The sequence below is a fragment of the Ooceraea biroi genome, chromosome 11 (assembly GCF_003672135.1).
Source record: "Ooceraea biroi isolate clonal line C1 chromosome 11, Obir_v5.4, whole genome shotgun sequence".
NCBI lineage: Eukaryota > Metazoa > Arthropoda > Insecta > Hymenoptera > Formicidae > Ooceraea > Ooceraea biroi.
This window is the reverse complement of record NC_039516.1, coordinates 13,355,448-13,379,604: the sequence shown is the minus strand read 5'-3', so window position 1 is coordinate 13,379,604 and position 24,157 is coordinate 13,355,448. Positions and strand designations below refer to the sequence as shown.

General features: G+C 48.0%; 3 protein-coding genes across 3 annotated transcripts; 1 reads left to right on the top strand and 2 right to left on the bottom strand.

The window, feature by feature from the left end:
• Positions 1-151: 151 nt before the first annotated feature.
• LOC105278101 (CCA tRNA nucleotidyltransferase 1, mitochondrial) lies at positions 152-4,678 on the bottom strand. Its single transcript, XM_011336925.3, has 3 exons — positions 2,542-4,678; positions 1,767-2,371; positions 152-1,689 (listed from the first exon to the last, which is right to left on the bottom strand). Exons 1-3 carry the CDS (start codon positions 2,596-2,598, stop codon positions 912-914), a joined length of 1,440 nt encoding a protein of 479 aa, XP_011335227.1. The 5' UTR covers positions 2,599-4,678; the 3' UTR covers positions 152-911.
• Positions 4,679-4,724: 46 nt separating this feature from the next.
• Positions 4,725-16,765, bottom strand: LOC105278092 (serine/arginine repetitive matrix protein 2). Its single transcript, XM_011336912.3, has 14 exons — positions 16,404-16,765; positions 15,661-15,838; positions 15,500-15,571; positions 15,347-15,413; positions 14,884-15,254; positions 14,504-14,725; positions 13,614-14,150; positions 12,263-12,507; positions 6,416-11,996; positions 5,838-6,288; positions 5,518-5,615; positions 5,314-5,442; positions 5,052-5,185; positions 4,725-4,937 (listed from the first exon to the last, which is right to left on the bottom strand). The coding sequence occupies exons 2-14, from the start codon at positions 15,790-15,792 to the stop codon at positions 4,919-4,921; spliced, it is 8,058 nt and encodes a 2,685-aa protein (XP_011335214.3). The 5' UTR covers positions 15,793-15,838; positions 16,404-16,765; the 3' UTR covers positions 4,725-4,918.
• A 653-nt stretch (positions 16,766-17,418) lies between these two features.
• On the top strand, positions 17,419-18,993 carry LOC105278123 (40S ribosomal protein S13). Its single transcript, XM_011336973.3, has 3 exons — positions 17,419-17,566; positions 18,148-18,275; positions 18,638-18,993. The coding sequence occupies exons 1-3, from the start codon at positions 17,544-17,546 to the stop codon at positions 18,940-18,942; spliced, it is 456 nt and encodes a 151-aa protein (XP_011335275.1). The 5' UTR covers positions 17,419-17,543; the 3' UTR covers positions 18,943-18,993.
• Positions 18,994-24,157: the final 5,164 nt, after the last annotated feature.

Genomic DNA, 24,157 nt, shown 5'->3' with positions numbered 1-24,157 from the left:
TTTTATGCAAGTCAAAATGATTGCGTGGCGGCCAAGCGACAAGATTATGTTCGTTGTTCTTGCGTGCGATCTTGCTGCGACTGTTCGTTTTGGATGTGACGTTCATCACCTTACGTAACATCATTATACCTTTTTTTTATTCACATTTTTCGCGATATATATATTACACAAAAGAGCACGACACGCGCTCCGCCACTCTCGCAAACGCCCGGTGGACGCGTAAACCACACGACAAAGAAAAGTCTTTTTTAAAACCAGAGGCGTACAGTGCGATCGTTATTTTTAGCAAAGCAACGGTTTAGCGATTCCCTCCAGCCTTGCAAAATGTATAGCGACACTGATTTACGCAGCCTTTTGACACCTCTCATTAGCGACATTAACTTGGTAGTTGGTACGCGAGTACAAAATCGAAATATCTTATCCTCGTTAAGTTCAAGATACTTTCTAGTAGCATTACGAATTTCGTTTCGTGCACACCTGCTATAACGTTGTATAGCACATCTTGTAGAATTTGTATTCACAAAATGCAGGACTTTATTCCTTAATAAATTTTTGAGTGCCTAATATACAGAACACCTTTACGTAATTGCTCTCTGCGGCACCCCTTCGGGATGATATATCCTGCGAATCGAGTTTATATTTAACGTCGTATTAATTATATCTCCGCATATTTCCGTATATAATATTTTACACTCGTTTAATTCGCTATAAACAACTTTAACAAGAGAAAAACATCGCGTGCTGTATATCGCTCGTATAAAATATTCGTAAAAAAATAATAACAATAATTAAAGAAACCAAATTCGAACTGAAGAGTTGAATAAAAATTAATCGTACGGTTTAAAGCTCTCGAGGATTTATGAGGACATTTAACTAATAGTATGAAACTATTTGAGGTACTTCAAAGCTTTTTATTTAATCTTTTGTCGCTTTTGACTCGCTTTTAGTGCCTTTCTTTCCTCTTCCAACTGTTCCACCTCGCTGAGTATGCTCGGTATGCGCTCCAGCAGTTGCTCGCTGGTCAGCTTGAAGTCTTCGTCGAGCCATATCCTCTTCAACTCCGCTACGACGGAACCAATCAGCGTGTGCTTCGATACGTGCTCCTTCAGCATGTTGCCACTGATGGGAAACTGCGGAATTTTCCATCGTTCGAATTCCTCCACGAGTTCCGTCGCGCCGCGGTATCTCAATAGTTCCTTTACAAGTTCCCGATAAACGTCGTGTTTTACTCTCGGCTGGATGAACACCAACCGCTGATACGATTTCAACGACTCCTCGCACGGTTTGTATTCCTTGTGCTGGACCAGGAATAACCCCAGATCTCTGTCGGACCTGGACAGTTTCAGTCTCTCGTGTAGCCTTATCATGTCTTGCTCATCCCTTAGCAGCGACGTGATCAGGGATATCGGCTTCAACGTTACGCCCTTGGACGACGCGCGCTGATAAACGACTCGGAAGTTCTCTACATCGGGTTCGTCGGGCAAGCCCATGTGTTTGCTGCTGCCACACTCGAGCAGCTTCAGCATCAGTTCCAGAACAAAATTGCCGGTCAGGATCTTGTGCCACTCGCTCCAAATTCTCTCGCCGGATATGCGTGACAGGCCGTCGATGTTGTCTTTTATCGCTTGTATCGTAGCCTCATCGTGGTCACCGGGATTATCGACGATCCTTCCGTAAAAACGAAAATACCTGCAACAAACGATTGAACCATGTAACACCCCGTAACAATATTCCCTGTCACAATGTACATTTACTGCGCGATGTACCTGAGAATCCGCAGATAATCCTCCTGTATCCTTAAAGCAGGATTTCCCACGAAGAGCACTCTTCTCTTCTGCAGGTCATCGTAACCGTAGAAGTAGTCGTACACCTTGCCATCGAGATCGAGGAACATGGAATTAATGGTCAGGTCTCTCCTGTTCGCATCCAGCAGCCAGTCCTTGGTGAATTGCACCTCCGCGTGCCGGCCGTTGGTCACGACGTCGATCCTGAGAGTGGTAATCTCAAAGTTCTCCTTGTCGTTTATCCTCGCCGTGATCGTGCCGTGCCTCTCACCCTTCTCGTTTATCATCCTGATCTCCTCCTTCGTGAACATCGCCTTCATCTGCTCCGGCGTGGCGTTGGTCGCGAAGTCGAGGTCGGTCGGCTGCTTGCCCATCAGGATGTCGCGGACAGCACCGCCGGCGATCCTCAGCTCGTAGTCGTATTTCTTGAACAGCTCCGCGACAGTCTGCAGCTCCGGCGTGAAGACCGAGCGGAATTCCGGGCTGTCCAACTTCATGATGACGGGATCAGCCCTCGAGGGTACGTCGGTCATCTTGAGCTTCCTCCAAGTATCATGTGCCGCTCTGGTTACGTTAAATCTTCCTGTCTGTATAATAATAAGAATTCTTATTATATTACCTTTTATGCACGCCTTTGCAACGTTCAAGAAAAATAAATTATCTCGTTAGATCGAGTCGGCGTTCGACATAACCCTACTTAACCCTAATCCCTCCACGATGAAAGCATGATTATATTATTACGGGTGATTCGACTTACAGCGGTGATTTCGTGACGAAACAAATTCGTGGCTTGCCGTAACAGCACGTTCAACATAGTTCACGTACGCGTTAACTTATTACTTTGTAAATAACGTGTAAATAACTGTCAAACGTTGTCACAACACTCCCCATCTTGCGGCATTCCTCACATGGCTACTTCCGATCTCGTTAGATCGGATTATATCCGACACGTTCAAAAAGCCTGTTCATCCCAGGCGGAAAAAAAGATTCGCAGACAACTTCAGGAGAGTATCATCATGAAGAAAATTGTTTCAAATCTTTATTTTCGTAGATAATTTCAGGAATATCATCGCAGAAAGTACACCCGGTGATTAAACAAGCGGATTCGATAATATTAAACTCTTTATTCTCCGTTCGTTTATGTACATACTATTTAGTACAAAAGAGAGTTCATGCACATAAGAAGTAACGAGATTTTCGAACGTGCCGAGGGACATGAATTTTCAACATCGTGCTACTGAACGTTCTATGATCTAGGGATGTCGTCGTGTATTTCGCACAGATTCGTCGGCCACAGTGTCGTATGATCTGATATATACGTATGTATATATATATATATGTATTACATCCTGAAGAGGAGTAACTTCCGCTCTGACTTACGCGTAAAAAGTACAAAAAACCCATCCATCCGCGTGGCGTGGGAGTGCGCGGTCGTAATGTAAAATGTACAACAGAGAATCTCGTGCTATTGCGGCGTACGTTAACGTATACTTATGTAACAGCAAACCTCTCTTGAAAATTAAAGTCCGCGCGACGCCGGTTCTCGTCGTTAACGTATTCTGTCATCGTTTTTTTTTATTATCATTATCGTTCTAATAATAACAAAAAAAAGGAAAAAGAAACTAAAATGATGCTTCAGCACGATGTTCAAGTATGATCTCCAGTTTCGCGTCATCGTGCCGACGTCAAGAGATGTCGACGAGTACGTTAACGACTCGAACGAGCGCGCCGCGTCGTGCCTCCGGGAACACGCCCCTCTCAAGTTCCCGTTTCGGCGGAGCGATCGTGTCTTCTTCGCAGTGGCACGCAGATTCACGACCCGCGCAACATTGTCTCATTCTCTGTGTGCGATTCGATCTCTAATCGATACAATGCGATACGATTACGCGTAATCACGTTGTTTTACGCATTACGCGGGTCGTGGATCGTACGGACACGCATTAGGTGCGCGAGAACGCAATGCGCGGGATATTCACGAGACGTACATATAATTCTTGTTTCTACGAAATGCGTGAAACCGATTACAAAAGACAAGTATCTGCCTACTTCTCGCTGTAACACTGTACGGAAACATCTCTTTTGCATATTTCTTTTTTTGGGGGGGGAGGGGGCACGTAGAGGAACGCAAGCGTGAATTGATTCCGCGTACAGAGATGTCCGGTAATTTTATACATGATCTATTTACATCTGAATTCTCTCTATCTCTCTATCTCCCACTGTGATCGAACAGAAACTTAAAAGAAAAAGAGAAAGTCGTTTCTGTTTACAGGATGTAATTGTAACGTAAATCAAGTCCATCGCGTGTCTATCCTGCTTGGCGAAGGATGAAGGATTCATATGAAAGACATTCACGACAGGCCATTTCTCTCTTTTTCTCGCTTATGTAGTAGTAAATTACGTAGATTTAAGAATTCACGAATTTTACAGCAACAGCTTCTTGGGAAAATACAATCTGGCGATCTACTTTCTTTCTCGCAAGTAACGACTGCCCAGCCGCTAGTGCGCGTTTCTCTCCCTCCCTCTCTCTCTCTCTCTCTCTAGTCCACCTCTTCTTCTTCCTCTTCTTCTTCTCTGGGTACACGAGCACACTCTAATCGTACAATATTATATTTCACCTAATTCAACGCAGGATCGTTACAATCGCGATCCACTCCACGAGACGCCTCGATAACGCACGGTCGTGACAATTTCGGACAAACGGGGACCGTGCGTCATCGGGGGGCCTCCGCAAACGTGCGCGCAAACGTAGTGTCGCTAGACGTTACACGCTTGGATAATATCTATCACTTACGAACTTTTTAATTCTTTCGCACGTAAACAATTATTTAGATAAATAAAAATATTACGCTTACAATTACAATTAATGAATTATGTATATATACACACAATACATGTCTCGATCTTCGATGGATATATATATATATTTTATACATACACACACACACACATATATATATATATATATATATATACATACATACATACATATTTATTCATTTATATATTTATATATATATATGCATATGCTGTTGAGTCACTTACCATCCAGGAAATAGAATGTGCATTTACGCGTGTTCTAAGGACAGGCCTAACGTCGAAGAAATTTCTAATGCGCTAGGATTGCCGACACGTGATCAACTCCACATAGTTTTCCTGCAAGTTTCGTTAAGTGCAGTCGTAGTACGAAATTGAATTGAATTGAATTGAATCGCGACGCGCGATTCGACGCGACGGTTTGTCAAGTGATTGCATTCATACTTCACTTACGCTGGTTTCGTTATCTTGCTGGTGGAGGAAGTTGTCGTTGTCTTTTTCTTATTGTTCCGACACTTTCTCACGTACGCTTCTATCAGGTGCGCTATCTTCTTCGGATTGATCTCGCCTGTCTTGTTGTGGCATATCTGCAACGAGGTAACCGAGATGATGTGAGACCTCCCCATCCACGCAATTCAGCGAATTGCATGCCCTCAATTCTCGCGATGTTGCAATCTTGCGATTGCTAAAGGTCGTAATAAAATTTAATGTCTACCTTAGGTACAGCTTTGCGCATGATGTCCTTGTATTCCTCCTTCGTAACGTGCTTTTTGGTGTAATGGGGTTTGAGAACTAACTTCACCTCTTCCACGACTCTTTCTTGTCGATTTAACTTCTTCAGGAACTGTAACGCACGCGCGCGCAAAAGTTAATACGTGTGCACATTAGAAGAGAGCGCATAAATGCAGCTTAAGCGTACCTTGTCTTTAACTTGCATTTCTACGGCTGAGCTAGGAAGATCGTCAAGAATCTGAAGCTGGTTCTCGTCCATGCGGACTCCAACTTTTGGATTCGTGGCTGTAAAATATACCATTTACATCAAGTAACGAATATCAGTGAATTTTTATTCGACAAACTGTTATTTAACTGGTAAAGATTTTTTAGAGTCTTGAACTCAGAGCATATATTATTCTCATGATCGTTCTGAATAAAAACTTCTCGATACAAATTAAAGCTTCTAAAAACTTCTGACTAAAAACTCTTCTCTGCATATTGTTTCGAAAAGCTGAAAATACATACACTTCTTCGGCTTCTCCTTGGCGACCTTCTTATTCCTATTCTTAGTTGCAGTCTTAACTGGCGGCAATATACTACCGAACAGCGCGTCGAACGCATCCTTCTTCTCCGCGCTCTTGGTAACTTTCGGCGTGCTGATTTTCGCAGGAGCGGAAGGTGCTGCGTTCGCGACGGGCGAGTTATTGAAATTGGCGGGGCTAGGCGGATCGAACAGACCGTCGCTCAAGGTAGAGCCCGGTGAATACGGCGATGACATGTCGACGACGTTGTCGTTCGATATGTCTATCGTCGCGTCACTGCCGTTCTGCCCTATCGTCGAGCTGTTCTTCTGGGTAGGCTTGGACGACCGCGTCATGGTGGACGATTTCGCAGAATTCGTCGCGAACGCATTAGGAAGCTGCGGTCTGTCGTTCGTACGCGGTTTGACCTGGCTGCTCGGCGAGATACGGTTCGACTGCAAAGTATAAAGTCCAAAATTGCGTAAAACGGCCCAAGAGGAGCGGGACTTTATCATTCAACCTTGAACGATTCATTTTTTTGAATTAAATGTATTTTAAAAATTAATTAAATAAACAAAATACCTGCAGCAGCGTTCTCTGTGCGGTGTTGGGCGTGCTAGTGTTGAAGACGGCGCTTCTCTGCACTGCGGCTGCCACCGTAGCCAAGACGGGATTGATAGTAGCGAATGGATTCGCGGTCGACTGTACGCTCTGCTGGGCCTGCTGCGTCTTGGGCGGACTGCTGCACGACTGCGCTATATCAGTCTGATTCTCCGGTGCAGGCGATGCGGAAACATCCCTCTGCGGCGACGGTCGCTTAATGGTCACCATCGATATTATCTTTGGCTTCTCGATCGGCTTCTCCTGGCTGGACTGGTCCTGCTGCTGGCTGGGCTCGTCCAAAGGTAACGGGGTATCTGTCGCACCATCGTGCTTTCTCGGCGAGTTGCGCTGGACTCGGTCCCGCTCATCGCTCGGCGTCGCCTCCTGGCTCGCATCAGGCGTAGGTGAACGCGACTTGGTCGGATCGAAGGGATCATACGCGTCCGGTGAGGTCGGCGGAGACGTCGGCGGCTCGGGAGGTGTGTTGGGGCCGATCTTCAGACGCAGCTCCAACTCCTCCTGCGCTCGCATCTCCAGCTCCTCCTCGGCACGTTCATCCATCATCTCTTCCTCCTCCTCTTCTTCCTCTTCCTCCTCTTCTTCTTCCTCCAACAACGGATTTATCAGGGACGGTCTGAGATTGCTGGGTTGCTTGTTTATGGAGAACTTGATCTGCGGCTCCGGCGGTGTTTTCGGACCTTGCGAGACAAATTGCTCGCGTGGCGGCGATGCCTGTGAAGGTGGACATTGCTCCGGCGACGGCGGGATTGCTTCCTGCGCCTGTTTATCATCGTCATCACTCAGCACGATTACATCGCGCGGTGATGGTGTTTGCTCGCGGAACGGCGATTGATCGAGATCAATTACGGCTACCGGCTTCTTTGTTGCCGCAATCTCCGCCGCCTTGGACTTCTTCTTCTTGTCCTTCTTCACTTTCGGCGACTTCGATCGCTTGTCCTTGGTCTTTTCCTTCTTCGAACGTTTCGTAGATGGTGCCTCCGTCTGAACCGACTCTCTTCGCCGGCGTTTTATTGGCGGTATCAAAGGAATGGTTTCCGGCAATTCCGGTATAGGTGCCGGATTAGTCTCGTTGTCTTTGTTGAAGCACACGCTAACCAATATGTTGTCGCCGCTCGCAAAGACTTCCTTAGACGGTGGCGGAGTCCTGTTGCGTTTACTTTTCCGCCGCTTCTCCGCCTCCTTGGATCTCCGGCTCTCTTTCCGGCGCTCCTTTTTCTTTTTCTTGATCGCTTCCTTGTTCGTTAGTATTACGGTCAGGTTCTTCGGCGACACGCTATCTAACACTGGTGGCGGCGACCAGTTGCGAGCACCGATCGGCTCCTGTTGAATATGCGGAGGTGTTTTGGACCTCGATCTCGACCAAGATGGTGTCCACTGCGCGCTCCAGGAACGCTCATGCTCCTCCCGCTCACGTGGAAATTGTTGCTCGCAGTCCACGGTCTTCTCGTTCAGCTGCTCCCAATTTCTATTGCGATCTCGCGAGACCGATCGAGGCTTCGATCTCGATCGGCTATGCGCCTTTCTTTTGTTGTGCTTCTTCTCCCGTGATTTGGACGATGTCCTTTTCGGAGACTTGCTGCGCGACCTCTTGCGATTTCGCGAACGGCTACGCGACTTGTACTTTTTCGTCTTCTCCTTCCGTTTGTCGCGCAATCTTGACGGTGACCGTCGAGGCCTGGACCGCCGTCTGGGCGACAGGGATCGTCTTTTGCGCGACAGTGACCGCGACCGTCTACGAGAAACTGAATGACGCCTTGACAGTGATCGTTTACGCGACATAGATCGTCTCCGCGAGGATTTACCTTTGTTACGAGACAAAGATCTGCGGCGCGAGGTCGATCGGCATGATCTAGAGTACGATCGGGCACGATCTCTAGACCAGGACAGTCGGAGCCGGGATCTGCTCCTGGACCGTCCCTTCGAGTACGATCGGCTACGTCGTGAGCCTGACTGAATCTTCTCCGATGAGCGACTTCTCGATCTGCTTCGCGATTTCTCTCGGATATCCCTGCCGTATTCATCTTTCCTTGGTCGGGATGGCTTCTCGGCCACTATTTTCCTAACGTCGTACCGCGGTAATTCTTTCCTCTTCTCTTTCTTCTTACCTAGTTCCTTCGTCTTTTTCTTGGAAGACTTATCCTTGTCCTTCTCCTTCTCCCTCGACTTGGACCGCTTGTCCTTGTCGCGATATGGCCTCTCCTTCGTGCTCTTCGAGATCTTCTTCCACGAGACCAGATTGTCCGAGGAGATATTTTCCTTGTTCTTCTCCGTGCTCTCCTTGTTACTCTTCTCTTTCTTGTCCTTCTTTTTCTTCTTCTTGCTGTCGTCTTCCTTTTCCTCCTTCGATTTTTCGCGTTCTTTTGCGTTCAGTTTACTCTCGTCCACTATCTCGCCGTCCTCCATCTCCTTCTCCTTGCGCAACGACAACATGTTTAATTCTTCTTCGAAGTTGATCGCCTCATCAGTCTCGGAGATGGCTTCAGTTCCCAATCCGGCGTAACCCACTGGAGTTCTGCAATCGTCCAAGTCGTCGTTTGTTCTATCTTTAGTCGGCGTGATCGGCTCAAGCCCAACCTCGAATGACGCCGCGCGCCGTTCCATCAGCTGTACGTCTCCATCCTTTACTGGCAACTCGTCTTTGCACGGCGTGTAAGCGCCGTCTGAATCCCAGTTGTTGTCGCCGCAAACAACCGGCACTGTCGGCTCGTCTTCCAGCTTGTCCTTCTCTATCGGGAACTGCTCCACTTCGTCGTCCACCGTTGAGAAACTGGAGCATGCCTTCTCGTGCTGCTGATCCGACAAACTTGGATCCTCGTTGTCACTTGGTGCCCTCTCCTCATCATCCTTATCCTCAACATCCGTTTTGTCAGCGACTTTCTGATCCGGCGAACGGTCCTCGTACTCGTCACCGCTCGACTCCCGATCGCGCGAGTCGTCTTGGGTGTTCGCCTCCTCACGCAATCCACCGCTTGACTGACTTGGTGCTGCAACCTTGCCTGTCGCGTCGCCAGCTTCCAAGTCCTCCGAGCTGCACTCCATGCTCAGTTCGCTGCCATCCAATTTTTTCGGCGACAGCTGTTCGATCGTATCGAACGTAGACGAGGGCACCGTACTCTCTGCGACCACAACGTCCTCATCTGCCGTCATGTTTGTCGCGGCGAACAGCGGCGATGCTTCCCGCTCGACGTTCTCCTCGGTTTCTTTCTCGCTGGACGTGTCGACATGTTTCGTATCTTCTGTTTTCGTAGTTTCCTCGTCCGACGAGCTGTCCGAGCCGAGATCCTTGCTGTCACGCCGATGAGAGAATTTCAGTAATTCATTCTTCGAGATCGGTTCCACCGACGCATTCTCATCGTCTTCTCCAAAGCGTGATTTTATCTTCGTTAACTGATTTATCGCTATTGACGATTTGGCCGCGTTGGACTCTGCTGTTGGCTTCAACAGACTAATACTCTTGTCACCGTCTCGCTCTTGCTGCTGTTCATCAATCGACGACGGCGTGGCCTTCTTCTGATTGAAACTAGCATTCTGTGATCCGTGATCGTCCGCATGCAGACCGCTTAGCCGATTGTTGAGTCGCAGCTTGTTGCCAATCTTGAAGGTGATCTTGCCGCGATGCGTGTCGTGAGCGATCTTCTTCGGCGGTATTTTGCTCAGCGTCTGCCGCTCCTTCTGCAGTGCCTCGACGTACGGATCAGCTGGTTCGGGCGGTGCGTCCGGTAAGTCGCAAGCCTGAACGTCGCCCACGATAATGTCATCGTCGTCAGGGATGATGGGTGGTAATGGCGGTGGTTGAAGCGGTCCTAACTGCTGGGAAAGCTCCTGCTCCGTGTGTCTAGCAACGTCCATAGTTTGCGACGAGTAAATGGAAAAGTTCGGGCAGTCCGACTGCGAGTCGTTGTCGTCGTCGTCGTCGTCGTACGCGGTCAGGCGCACGAATTCCTGCGCGGGTCGATCGTTTCTGATCTCGGCCGTCGTTATGCCAGAAACGGCGGGCACGGTGATCGGATAACTCGCTGAAATCAACGGCGGAGCAATCGGCATCGGTATATCGCAACTGTCCATACTGTTCCGTGACACTTGCACCTTCTCGTGCATCCCCTTCTGCAGTGCAGCGTCGTCGTTGCTGTCGCTGTCGGCTGCAAACGGATCGTACTTGTCACCACTGCCACTCGATAATTCCTGCCGAAGGGGCACGTCCTCCTTGTGGCTGTCGTCAATCACCAACTCTTGCTCGCTGTCGTTATCCTTGTCGCTCCTGGAGTTCTCCTCAAAATCCAGCAAACCGGATGGTGGCTCCGGAGGCGGCAGCAGAATCATCGAGCCGTTGCTGTGATGCTCCTCCTGTGCGTCACAGTCGATCCTAGACGGTGGTTCGATGTCACAGTAAATATCGCAGTCGTCGTTATCAGACCGCGTGACGGTTGGCGCAGAGACAGGTTCGGGTGCCACGACGCGCTCGCTTTGCTCGGGCAGCGGTGGCGGTGGCGGTGGCGGTGGCGGTGGTGGCTGCTGATAGTTTCGTGCCACATCTTCCGGCAGATTGACCGATGGTAGGCTGTTGTGCGCTCGTACCGATGCTGACGGCTGCACGTTCAAGGAATCCGGTGCGTTCGATGACATGATAGGCGGTGCACCAGGGGGCGGTATACCCAACGGAGGTCTGGGTCTCGGAAAACGATCCGCCGCATGCGGAAACGGCGGTCTCGGCTCGAAGCCGCCGCCGCCGCTGCTGTCTGCATAGCCCGCGAACGGCCGTTGCTCAACGGGCGGTGGAGGGAAGCGTAGCCGCTCGTTGCGAAAATGCTGCGGATTGCGGCCGCGGAACGGCGGCGGCGGTGCGTGGGCGCCAAACATGGGCGGTCCACCGCAGTGCTCGAAATTCGGATTGTAGAACGGCGGTGGACCGAAATCACGGTTCCCAAAGTTGTCCCGCGGACCGCCGCCACCGGCTCCGCCGCCATAGCTGTGCCTACCGCCGCCCGGTGGTAGCGAATCCCGACCGCTGCCGTAGCTCTGTCCCCCGTGTCCACCGTGACGGCTATTGTCGCGACCGTAGCCACCACGGAAATTACCTCGGTTGCCGCCACCGCCGCCACCACCACCACAGGGATTGTTGTACATTGGCGCCTGTGTGATGTCGTTAGGATTGACGTTGGAAAGATCCAGCGGCGTGTCCGCTTCCCTCAGAATCATTTCCTCCTCGTCCTGCCGTGTTATCTTTTCGTCCGGCTTCTCCTTCTTTGGACTCTCGTTATTATTAATGCTATGCTTGTTCTCCTTGTCCGGATTATTCACTACTAGCGTGCCATCCGCTTTTAAAATTACACTGTCCTTCTTTTTGGTCGAATGCCACAGCTCTTGATTGCTCATTATGCTATCCAGTAGGTCTGTCGCGCTCGCGTTCACCCCTTCATCTATCGGACTAGCGATTGTTTTTAGAACGGCACGACGTCTGATCGACGGTACTGCTGAGCGTCGTCGCTGTACATTTATCATCGGGCCGTTTCCAATGGAATATTCATCGTCATCGTCCGATCTGTTCGCAAAAAAATTATTTATTACTCAAAGATTTCGTCGAGAATTTATTATATTTAATTTCTTTTTGCTTTCGCATAACAAACTTCGTTAAAATTCCCAAAAGGCGATTTAAACTATAAAGGACTAAGCTGTGCATGGAGCAATATAGTGCCTGGCATATAAATCTATTTTATATAAGAAGACAAAAAAAAGTTACAGATTATTTGACGAGCCAGTCAAAGAATAATGAACGTGTAGACGAAATAAATGAAATCGCTCGCTCACCCAGGTGGACTGTAGTCCAATCCCAGATTATTTCCGAAGATGCTAACTTGAGGTATACCGGCGCTGTATCTGGCGTTGATGAGAGCGCTTTTCTCAGGGATAGAGGTGTTACTTTTCATGCTGGGTACGAGCACTGGAATTTTCGGTTTCTCCATACCCAACGTGGAAGCCAGTCTCCGTTTTACTGTACGCGCATTAGTCAGCACGGATGCTTCGGCGCGCGCACGTCGTTTGTGTTTTCTCCTCTGGAGGAATAGTAGCCTCATGTATAACAATTTCATATGTGTTCAGTCACAAGAATCATATATATGTAATAATGATAGCAGCAAAATATATATTTACATAATTATTTAATGGAAATTACGAGTAGAGAATAAAAGCGTTAGAGAGTGAAGCGCGATATTATCAAAAGTATTTGAAAGATAATTTTTTAAACTTTGTCAGGGATCATTAGAGCAGAAAGTAAGTCAGCGGTGTTAATAAGGCAAATCACTAACATTTTATTAAGTAAAATAGAGTAACATGATTCTGAGAGAAAGTATATATTCTCATGTGTATCTACTTTAGAAGTAAGAGGATAATGAAAGTTTCTAAAAATCCAGTATTAATATATGTATATATCTATAAAAATATATATTGAATCAATTAATGACTAATACACGTAATTTGATTGCTTGAAAAAAAATGTGCGCAGTCATATATTTCAAGATATCATAATAATGCACTTTTTCACAGTATGCCACAATATACCATAAATAAGAAATATCATTCATGTATCATCGAGAAATTAATTGCTCATGACTTTAATCTTAAAATATGACTGATACTACTAAAAGTTCTGGTATATGTAAATACGATAAAGTTATTTAAGCAAAATTAAGAAAAAAAACCAAGTGCATCTAGTGAGAAAACTGTTTTATTTGTATAAATCAAGAACAATGAGATACAATAGAAAAATTTAATTAATAGGGCCATGTTATGAAGATTGCATAAGTATGGGTGGGGAGATACAGCAGTGACTAAATAGTCTGGGTCAGTAGTCTAAAATGATGAACACTTAATGATAAAAATGTAAAGATGGTGTTGCCAGATCATATATCCCAGTCCAAAAATTAAATATTTTGCCTGTATAGATAGTTAGTTACAAGGCATGATTATTGTGATTGAAAAGTATATATAGTGATAGAAAGAAGTATATATATATATAATTGTTCTATTTCGACATCGAAAAAGATTGAGCGAAATTTTCAAGTGGTTCTATATACGCATCTGGCATTCGCCTCTTACGATGAGAGTAAATGTTGACGTGTTAAGCTATTATTCTACATTTGAGGAGAAATTAACGGTATACCTTGCGCGTTTTCTTTGTTCTTTTCTTACACTTCCTCCTTGATGTGGTTGATGCGACTTTCACGTACGTCACTATCTCCTCCTCCTCGCCATCTTCGTTAAATTCTCTGATTCGCACTTCCCGTACGAGATTACTGCCTGCGCTTCTTTTCGAGCTTTTCGTATGCTTCTTCTTCTTCCGTTTCGTCGTCTTGGCCCCGGATTTCGAGGGTTTGCTAGACGAGGCATTGCCTTCTGAACTATTGTTGGGTGAACGGCTCCGACTATTATCACCGATGGAATCGATGCCGGACGAGGTAGATGGCAGATACGGATCGACTAACTGCTGGGAACTATCCGTTGGAGCATCGTCACGCACTTCACGAGAGCGGTTACGATTATTATTACGTGCGTATGAACGATTACGTGAGAATCCGTGAGGAGGAAATATTGTAGCGAATATGCTTGTAGCGATGTGCCTGTTGGCCCTATCGAAACGAAGGATACGTCGCACCGGATACCGCGATCTCATGAGAGTCGGCAGAAAATCCGTCACAAACTGCAAACAGTAAAGAGTTCAAGAAGGGAATTAATATTTTTATTTTATTTATTTATATTTCACTTTCAGACGTTTTTGTAAAGTGTCTAGTAACACGTTGCGCAATATTTCTCATATGTGAATCTTATGTATGGAGAAATTTTATAAAATATCTCAAGAAAATAATACATAATTTTCCAGCAGTCTACAAATTTTAACATATCATTAACACAAAATTAAGCTTGTTTTATACTTGACAATTTAAACTGTGATTTAATCTGTAGTCAGTGAATAATTTATTTGCGTAAATTTTGTAACATAATAATCAACAAAATTCTGACCAGATGTCTTTTTATACATACAGAAATGCTTACCGCTTGATTCTGTCTCACACACTCCGGGCAGAACCATTCCTCGATCGGTACAGTGGTCATCGGTGGTGTCAGGCATTCCAAGTGGTAGCCGCGGTCGCAACCGTCGCAAAGCAACATCCGATCTTCCCTGTCGCTCTGATTACATATTTCGCAAAACGTCGGATCGTCTTGCACTTGGTTCTCAACGCGCGGCACAACTTCAACGGGTAAATGCTTCACCACCTGAGACAAGCGAAGGTGGCAAACGTTAAAATCGAACTGACTGCGTCTACCCGCATCGATTCTGCATTTCCATGCCAATCGAGACGTCAAATCGAATACATGCGCGACGTGATCCTCGAATTTGGGAGAAACGTCACGATGAACGCCGGGTGCATTACCTTGCCACCGAGGTGATCTCTAACGTGGATCACGGTGAAGGTTTGGCGATCCACGGGGCAGGTGTTAATGTTCCTACTCCATTCTAGTAAGCACTCCAAACAGAAGCAGTGACCGCAAACGGACGGTGTGCCGACTTGCTGTTTATTGAATGGCAGTAAACATATCGGACATTTCTCCGACTGTTCGTCACTGCTGTCAGAGTTGACATTGGCATTGGATGGCGAGGAGGGACCGGGATTGTTGGCTTTCTCAGTTTTCGTTTTCGATAGGACTTTACTTTTACCCCTATACGCCTTCGTCTTCGCTGCGTCTTCGTTCATCTCGTCGGAGCTGGTCCAGTCGTCCTCCCATTCTGACGTGGTAGTGCTGTCTGTAACGTGCAGAACGTTCGCTGTCTTGTACTCTACACTCTATATAGACACTGCAGTTCTAATATTGCCAATTATCTAGAGGTATACTAACTGCTTTGAGAAGATTTACTCGCATCTGATTCGCTATCATAACTAGATTCATCTTCACTAATAACTCTCTGCAAAAAAGGAAGAAATTTTAATGCAAGATTGTTCATACCTTAAATTTAGTTGAATGTTTCTCTTAAAGTGAAGTAATACTCACATGGTTTTGTCGTCTAATCACAGGCTTAGGTACATCACTATCGTCGCTGCTTTCTTCCTCGCTAACGACTCTCTAAAATAATAATTAATTTAATTATTATTTAAGAGGTAAGCAACAGTTTAGCGTCATAGAGATTTGATAATTACAATTTTCATACGTACATATATCTTTTTGTTTCTTCGATTTTGTACAATAATGGAATCATCACTACTGTCGCTATCACTTATGATGACCTTCTTGCGCTTGTGACTGTGATGGCGTATCGAAGAAGTATGATCACTGTCGCTGGACATCTTAACTTCCTCTCAAATTCATGCCCACTGCATTTCGCTCATAGGTCTGCAAACAGAAGTTCAAAATGTAACATGAGACTCCTGACTCCAAAAAAGAAGATCGTCAATGCATCGCCACAGTTTTAGTTACTAATTTTCTTCAGTGGCTCTACTCCAATCACTACGATCAACAAAATGCGTTAATAGCTTGGCAAAGCAGAAAAGCATTTTTCTTTCGCGTTAACGTAACTCGCGACGATTGACTAACGGTAGGCTAATCAGAGTGCTGCGTGGCGCGTCCCGTGAATGCTCGGGCGGCTCACGGGCGGACGGGGTTAAGTTGGGCGACGACCGCCAATATCGAGTACAATATCGTCGCGTCGATCCTGCCCCGCCAGGTCGGGCCGGGCTCGGATGACTGACGACGCGTTCGGAAAGCGTTAGCAGGTCACGCGTGCCCTCGGCCTCGTCTTTGACGATGACTCGCGGCGCGGCGCGGCGCGATCTCGCTCGGACGACGCGACCGATCCCACCGTTCGATCATTCCGGGCTCACTGCCCGGCCTCGAGCTAACCGCGTAGCTCCGATCGTGTTCGATTCGCGCGATCGCATAGCAAAACAGATAATCATACCGCTGGAAAGAGGCGCCCGAGTTGACGCTTGTCGATTTCCGTCCCGCTCCGTCCTCCTCGCGCACTCTATCTCTTTCTTCCCCTTTCTCTCTCTTTCTCTCCTTCGGTCTCTCTCGCGATTATCTCCCGATTTATCGTTCGTGATTCGCCGCGCACATCCGTGTCGCGCACTGGTCGATCGTGAGCGCGCGTCGGCGACCTCACAATTCTCACGGGCGATTGAAGCGAGTCCGAATTGCACACCGAAGCTCCCCGCGCGGGCCCGTTGACAGCACACCCGAAAAGGTACGCGTTCTATCGTGAGACCGCGGACATCTTGGATCGCGGACGCCGTGTGCCGTGTACGGGCAACGTTGCGTCATTTCCGCTCGCGCGACGGCCGACCGGCGGCGAGCCGAAACCTGAATCGTCACCTGCGCTCGCAATATTTTAATTTGGCGTTTAAACTAACGGCATGGGTCTCCGACAACAATCACGATGATCAATATAGATGCGGCTGGAATAATTGAATAAATGATACAAGTAGTACCAGTCGACCGGAAGCGAGGGGGCAACCGCGTAATTTGAACGTTCGTGATGCTGCGTGGAAGCTTACTTGCCGGAAAAATTCCGCGAAATCAATTGTACGAATTCCATTGGAAACGCGAGTTCTTTTTCTTCGGAGCGTGACGCTTTCCTCGTGATGTCGTGGGAAACTTGGTCGAATTTACGCTCTGAATCTCTCTAGATTCAAACAAAGCTGGAGACCAAACTCTTCATGCCCCATTTTTAATTCTTCGAAACTCTTCATGAATAAATAGACAAATTTTTATATAAATTGTCGCACGTGAACTGAGAAATCGTCGATACAATTTCATTTTATAATAATCTAGTACACCTTTTAGATGCTAATACAGCTCTCCGATTGGCTAACAAATATCTTAAGATTTTTTTAAAGCGATCGTAATGCAGGAACGGACATGAATACCGGCCTAAGCTAGCGATTGATCGATTAGTGCATGCGTCTCGTGGCGACGCTTGCTCGTTGCGTTCGCCGCGCGATGGCGTTACTAGCGCTTACAGTTCCTGCCAGTTCCTGCTGACCCTTTTCGCCTTCTCTCTCCGCGTGGACGTTATCCTCGCTGAAAAAAGCTCGTCAAGATGGGTCGTATGCACTCGCATGGGTAATTAACATTCACTTATCGTGTCACCGAGATCCTTCGTTCGTAATGCCAGGTTTTACATTGCATCGCGACATTCGTGAGATCAGCAGCACGCTCGCCGAAACGTGTCGGCAGCGTGCACATTCGCGACCATGTGTTTGTAGCTCCATTATTCGTTCTTGCCGCTTAAAAGAGCATCTCATTTCCCGATTCATCAGCTCTGTCGCGTATTATGAATGAGCGTGTCAGTGATTTGATATGTTCATATAATGCAGACCTTATTTAAGCGAAGTACGCCGTCGTTTCAAGCACATAACCTCTTGCGCGTCTGTGTACCGCAGCTTTACATGCGTGGTAATGTGCTGTGGCCGTCGGATAAGATGTCCGTCGGATGAAGTAACAATATCCGAAAAACCACAAAGTCGATGTGGGTTTATATTTATCTGAGATATGGCTGTATTTCATTAATGTTGCAAATTGTAATTGTAAATATTCTCATAGCAGATGATAACAGATTTCCTTCATTATCTAGTCACTATCTACGACTTTCTGGAATATATTAAAGATGATGAATCTAATATAGCATGTTATATTTTTTTCAGAAAGGGTATATCCCAATCTGCGCTCCCCTATCGACGAAGCGTACCAACCTGGTTGAAACTGACGCCGGAAGATTGCAAGGAACTAATATACAAATTAGCAAAGAAAGGACACACGCCTTCTCAAATTGGTAATTCTAGTTGCATATTTATCTGTTTCTTAGTGCACAATTTATTAATTAAAGCGTTGTTTATTAATAGTACTTTAATGAATTAATATAATTTATATAATAATTTTAAATAAATATTTTAACTTTAATATATTTGACGGAGTGCAAAGAGCGTTTGAGAGATCTTAGAGTCTCCAATTTGATCTCTTCGCTGAAACGCAAGTTTGCAAGAATAATAGTGGTGTTTGAACAGATGTGACGATCTCTGTCACTTCGGTATAGGTTGCCACTTTACATTATCAAATTGCACTAGTTGTTTTGTCGCAGATTATTGAAAATAAGCTGAACGGAGAAATTCAAGGAAATATTGCGTGTCTGTGTAGGTGTCATACTTCGTGACTCGCACGGCGTGGCCCAGGTGCGATTCCGCACAGGAAACAAGATCCTGCGCATCGTGAAGAGCATGGGCCTGGCCCCGGATCTACCCGAGGATTTGTATTACCTGATCAAGAAGGCCGTCGCTGTGCGCAAGCACTTGGAACGCAACCGCAAGGATAAGGACAGCAAGTTCCGTTTGATTCTCGTCGAGTCGAGGATTCACAGGCTGGCACGTTACTACAAGACCAAGGGATCCCTGCCGCCAAACTGGAAATACGAGAGCTCGACGGCCAGCGCCCTCGTAGCGTAACTTTGTTTATTGTATTTACATATGCTTTAATAAACTTCAACAACTGACTCATTTAACGCTTCTTTACGTCCTTAGCCTCTTTAATGTTGTCTCATTAAAACTTGATAACGTTATACGATACTTTCGAAGAGGTGAAAGCCGAAATAATTTAATCCTCATTAAACTTTGTTTACGACAGTTTATTATTACTAAATACAAGTACTTGGCATCCATGAAGTACCAGATTTGGAGACGTTTCAGTGAAACTAAGAGTAAAACGGACGTCCAAAAATATTTTTTAATCTTCAAACCACAATGTCGTTCGCTAATATTCCTCCATAAATTTAATAACGCTTTTAAAGAGAGTAATACACGTACAATTAATTACGTTCTAGTGCGTATTAAATTTTCAGTAAAGGAAAAATTCACGGAGAGGTATGTCGTTAAAAGTTTACATCTGATGTCGGACGAGCAACCTTCGTATAGAAAAAAAGCGAACGATGTGCAAATATCCTTCGCGCTACCGGTTTTCTTGCCGGATACAAGGTAATCCGAATTATCTCATTTTATTCATGAAATAAAACGTGTGCCGTACCCCCGATCTTCGGGGGTCGCGACATCGAATTTACCCTCATACAGCATTTGTATTTGCACGTATATGCAACGTGCGAGATGGTGGTAGGACAACGAGATAAGGAAAGGCAGGAAAAGGGTGCGGGCGGGAGCGGGCCTCCCTCTCTGCTCACGGATAAGAGAAAGAGATGTACGGGACCCCGATGAGGAAGCGAGACAACGGGTAGCGGGCCCGGAGTCGACGGTGACGGCGACCGGGGAGGGGGGGCAGTGTGGGGAGAGGCGAGGTCGGGACAGGAGGCATCGGGGGACAGTTCAGTGGCCCTCCTCCTCCCAGTGCGCCTTCGCAGCAAAGGCCACCAGCTCCTTGTCCTATTTTTGACGTCATCGTCGCGGTGAAGGTAGACAGCGACGGGGGCAGCGCATGCGCGCGCGCGAACTGGTCCCCTCCCCCCGCGCAAGATGGTGAATGTCCTGCGTGACTCTCACTCACGACGGTACCTGGCAAGACCTGGGTCCACCACCGCGACGGCGGCGACTGCGAGCGCAACGGTGAACGGCTCGCGCGCGCGAGAGAGGCCCCCCCTCGGGCACGGCCGAATAAAGGCGCGTTCGACGAGCCACGTCGCCCCCCCGCGCGTCCTCTCCCCTTTTTTCCCTTCGCCGCGGCACGTTCGTATTGCGCGCTCGCTCGCTCGCGGTTAGTAGGTGCGCGCAGCCGTCGCCGCGAGGAGGAGGATCTCGACGAGAGGAGAACCTCGTGAGGATCGCGAGTGCGCGCCCGCGACGATCGGATTCCCGTGCGGGGGTGGTGTGTCGGTCCCGAGAAAAAGGACAGAAAATTAAAAAAAAAGAAAAATTAAAAATCACGCTGCCGCGCGATCATCGGGTTCATAGCGATTGCGTCGCGAGTAGTGTCGAAATCAACGGACGTGGGTAAACAATATCGAGGATATCCGCGTCCAGACGCCCGCGGGAGATCCCTCGGCCGCGCGGCGAGCCGAGCGCGCGACTTTCGCCGATTATGGATAGGAGAGAGCGCGGCGACGAGCAGCGCGAGTGCCCATCTCGAGCTAGTACGTGGTGAACCATATTGAGGCCGGTGGGAGGAGAGGAGGCGCGTCCGCGGGGCGCTTGTCACCCGACGAGGTACGTAGATGGGTCGCGCGTCAACATACGGGGTACGACACGGGGGGGTGAAAGGGAGAGCCAGCGGGTCCTGAAACCCGCCGAACGGGAACCCGAAACGCGGGGGTCGCCCGACAGTTGAATCTTGCCGGAGCGCGAAATGTTGAGACGCGATCGCGATTCTCCATCCCGGAGCGGTCTCACAAAACGCGCAACGATAGCTGCGAACGCGGAGGCGCGTGCGAGGCAGCATATGGAAGAGGAGAATATAGGGACGTAAGTGGCACTCGGGTGGCGATAACGATGATGGGAAAAGGCGACGTCGTCGTCATCGCCGGGCTCACCGACCGCGAGCGCGACATTTGCCTACGTGCAATACATTCCTGCCGAGAGTCGCGAGGAAGGAGAACGAACGGCGAGCGGGCGAACGGCGTGAAAGTGAGTTCTGCTCGCGCGCCGCGCCGCCCGGACAACGATACAGTTCGCGCGGAGCGAGCGAGCTCCGCGAAGTCGCGAAGTCAAGGCTTCCTCGGCTCGTACGAACGATGTTTCGTCAGCGGCACTTTGACGTTGACTTCTTCGCAGGAACGAGCGTCGGTCCTTCTCTCTCTCTCGTCACGAGCGCCGAGCTTGTCGGTCGGGAAAGCGGACTCCGCTCGCCGACTTTTCGCGCATGCTTTCCGCGGACGGAATTTCTCGGCCGTTTGTTCATCGCACGGCGTACGTGCGTGCACGGGAACGTGGTGTTTCGCGGGCCGCGACCAATGCGAGATGTCGTAACGCTTTTCCCCCCTGCCCCCCGGGCACATTCGCTCTCCTTTTCTCTTTCCATAACTCGCGTTAGGCACGAGACTTACTAGTAGGTTGACATAATAAATTAAAACGCCGTGCAAATGATTCTCCAGTTACCATCGAATTGGCCGAGTCGTTTGCGATTGAAATTAGCCGAGTCGAAATTTTAGTTCTACATTGAACCTCGAATTCTTCATTTGAGGCGTTATTCAGCGTCTATTTAGCTACTATTTTAACACTAAAATATGTCCGAAATTTCCTTTTTTGCCGCTAGAGCGTCAAAGCAGGTTACGATCAAGATTACAGCCGAATGTCGCAGGGTCAAAATAGCATCTTAACATCTGTTTGTAGGAGTTTGAGTTTCAATGTAAGAGTTCTAGGTTCCATTTTCCTAAAAGTAGGTTCGTACGACTGCTAAAAGCATTAAAGTAGGCGCAAAATTTCGACCCGGGTAGCGTTGGAATATTTTAAAAAGGCGCGCGTGTGCGGAGCCTGGGGGAATCCCGTGGCGGACGCGGGTCGCGAAAACGGGTACCGGCGGGGATCGAAAAACCGGTATAGTTTCGCTGAGTTCACGCGCTCGAATGCGCCGTGATAATCGTGCCTCCTGCTCGCGCTTGCTCAAATCGGAACGAACGAAAACGCGCGATTGTAAACGTGGGATTCCGCGCGCGCGTTATTACGTATATAGATTACGCGGAAAGAATCGTGAGAATTCAAGTCGTACGGGGAATCGAGCGCGTCGACGTCGAAAGTCATCGGTAATTGGTCCGTTCGACTGGCGCGTTATACCGGTTTCGATCCCTAGCTCGCGCGACACCGCGCGACTCGACGATTGCGAGATCGACTTCGCGCATGCGGACAACGTAATTGTGAAAGCCGCGACTTGCAAGCTGCGCGCGTTCGTTCGCCTGCCCGCTCGCTCGCTCGCTCGTTTCCGCGGCCGCGGTGCGGATTTCTTGCTTTCTATCGAGAACGGTCGAGGGAAGCACGCGCTCGAAACATGCGCTGGAACACGCTTCACGCTCGACGTGCTGCGCCGCGACTGGATGTTTACCCCGTGCACCGATGGGACGACGGACCGCGTCGTCTACAATTTCTTTTCTCGTTCGGCCCCGGCTGACTATACAGGCCAAGGAAAGAGCGCCGTCGAACACGCTCCTCGCAGCGATTCGGAGCGGCGCACAGTGGGGAATTTTCGCTGAAACGTGGCCATAAATCGAGGAATCATCAGATTTGCACAAAACTTGGTAGACTTATGTTTTCGAGGTTGCTGATCCAATATGTAAATTTGCAAAAACAAAATGGCGGTCTTAATATAGTGTAGCGAACTATGAAATACTCATCAATATCGATATCAATGAATGTTTGGGGTTGCCGATTACGAATCAGATTCGAGAATGTCTGGAAAAATAATGTTAGACTTAAATGTAAATAAGAAAAATCTACAATCCTCCAAGAAGAGCATCCATTTTGCAGAACTTGATTATTACTTTTATTTACAAAGTTATTAACACTCAAAGTTCAATGAAAATATTCACGCAATGCGTGAGAAACGTGTGTCGCCCATCAAGGCCTACTTTCAACTGACATACCTGCTCGACTTAAAATAGTAGGGGACTAAGGGCACCGGGATTCTATCCAGGGAACAGTCCTTTATCGATTCTCAAGGACAATAGACCCTAACTCGAAACTTCATTTTTCGATTTTTGACCAGCTTTTTGACAAAATTCCCCACTGTGCGGCGGTTCGTCTTTCGACGGGCTGTTTTAGATATCTATACGCATCAAGGAAACCAAATTGGCGAGACATAGACATTAATCATTCCTGATAATTGAACATTGCATCGAGCAAAGTATCAGCTCGACGATTGAAATCGTTCAGCCCGCAGAGCAAGCTCTGAGGCAAGTTCCGCGAGCTTTTAAAGCAGTCACAGCTCCGCCACGATTGCCCGTGTCACATTTTGTGTTACATTTTGCCGTTCGTACTAGTGGATTAATAGGTATTAGCATCGCAGATGTTGGACGAGGAACTCCCTGCGAAATGGTTCACGGATTTTCCCCGGGGCGGACCCACGGGACCACAGGGGCTGTTTCAACCCCTAAACGTTGAGATACGCAGCTAAAAAAAATAGGGGTCTAATATTTTTCGATGCTCTACAACATATCCAAAGCCCATCAAAATCGGTGAGGGACAGTTGTGTTAGTTCCCTTGTTAGTCATGGACGGTCGGGGTCGCCGCGCCGGTGTGGGGCAACGCGAAGAGGCGAGGGCCGGATCTTCGCGTTGTCGGCAATCCCATGGAATTTATCGCCGCGCGGGTTAAACGACGATATCGGGGCCCTATCGACGGCGCGCCGTAAGTTCCGCGGATTTACGGCGCGCGATAATCGTAAAGAGGGATAATCGTTACGTTCGCGTCGCGGCGCGCGTATCGCGGTAATTGCGATTTACCGTCCGCGCGGTCCGCGTCCTCGCTTAATTCTCCACGCACGCACGTATAACGCATGCACGTTTAATTGTAGCCCCGCGTTTCGCGTCGTGCTTTAAACCGCGTAGGAGTACCTCGCGGTGATACAACCGCGGGGTTGTCCCCCGCGGAGGGTGTGTGCGCGCGCGCGAATGCCTGGCCGCGCGCGGCCGAGTATAACCAGTTTCCTTCCACCGTTGTTGAGATCTCTTGCTGTTGCACTCATCGAAGTCACTTGGCGAGTTGACTGAGACCTGGCGAAAGAGGGAACGAG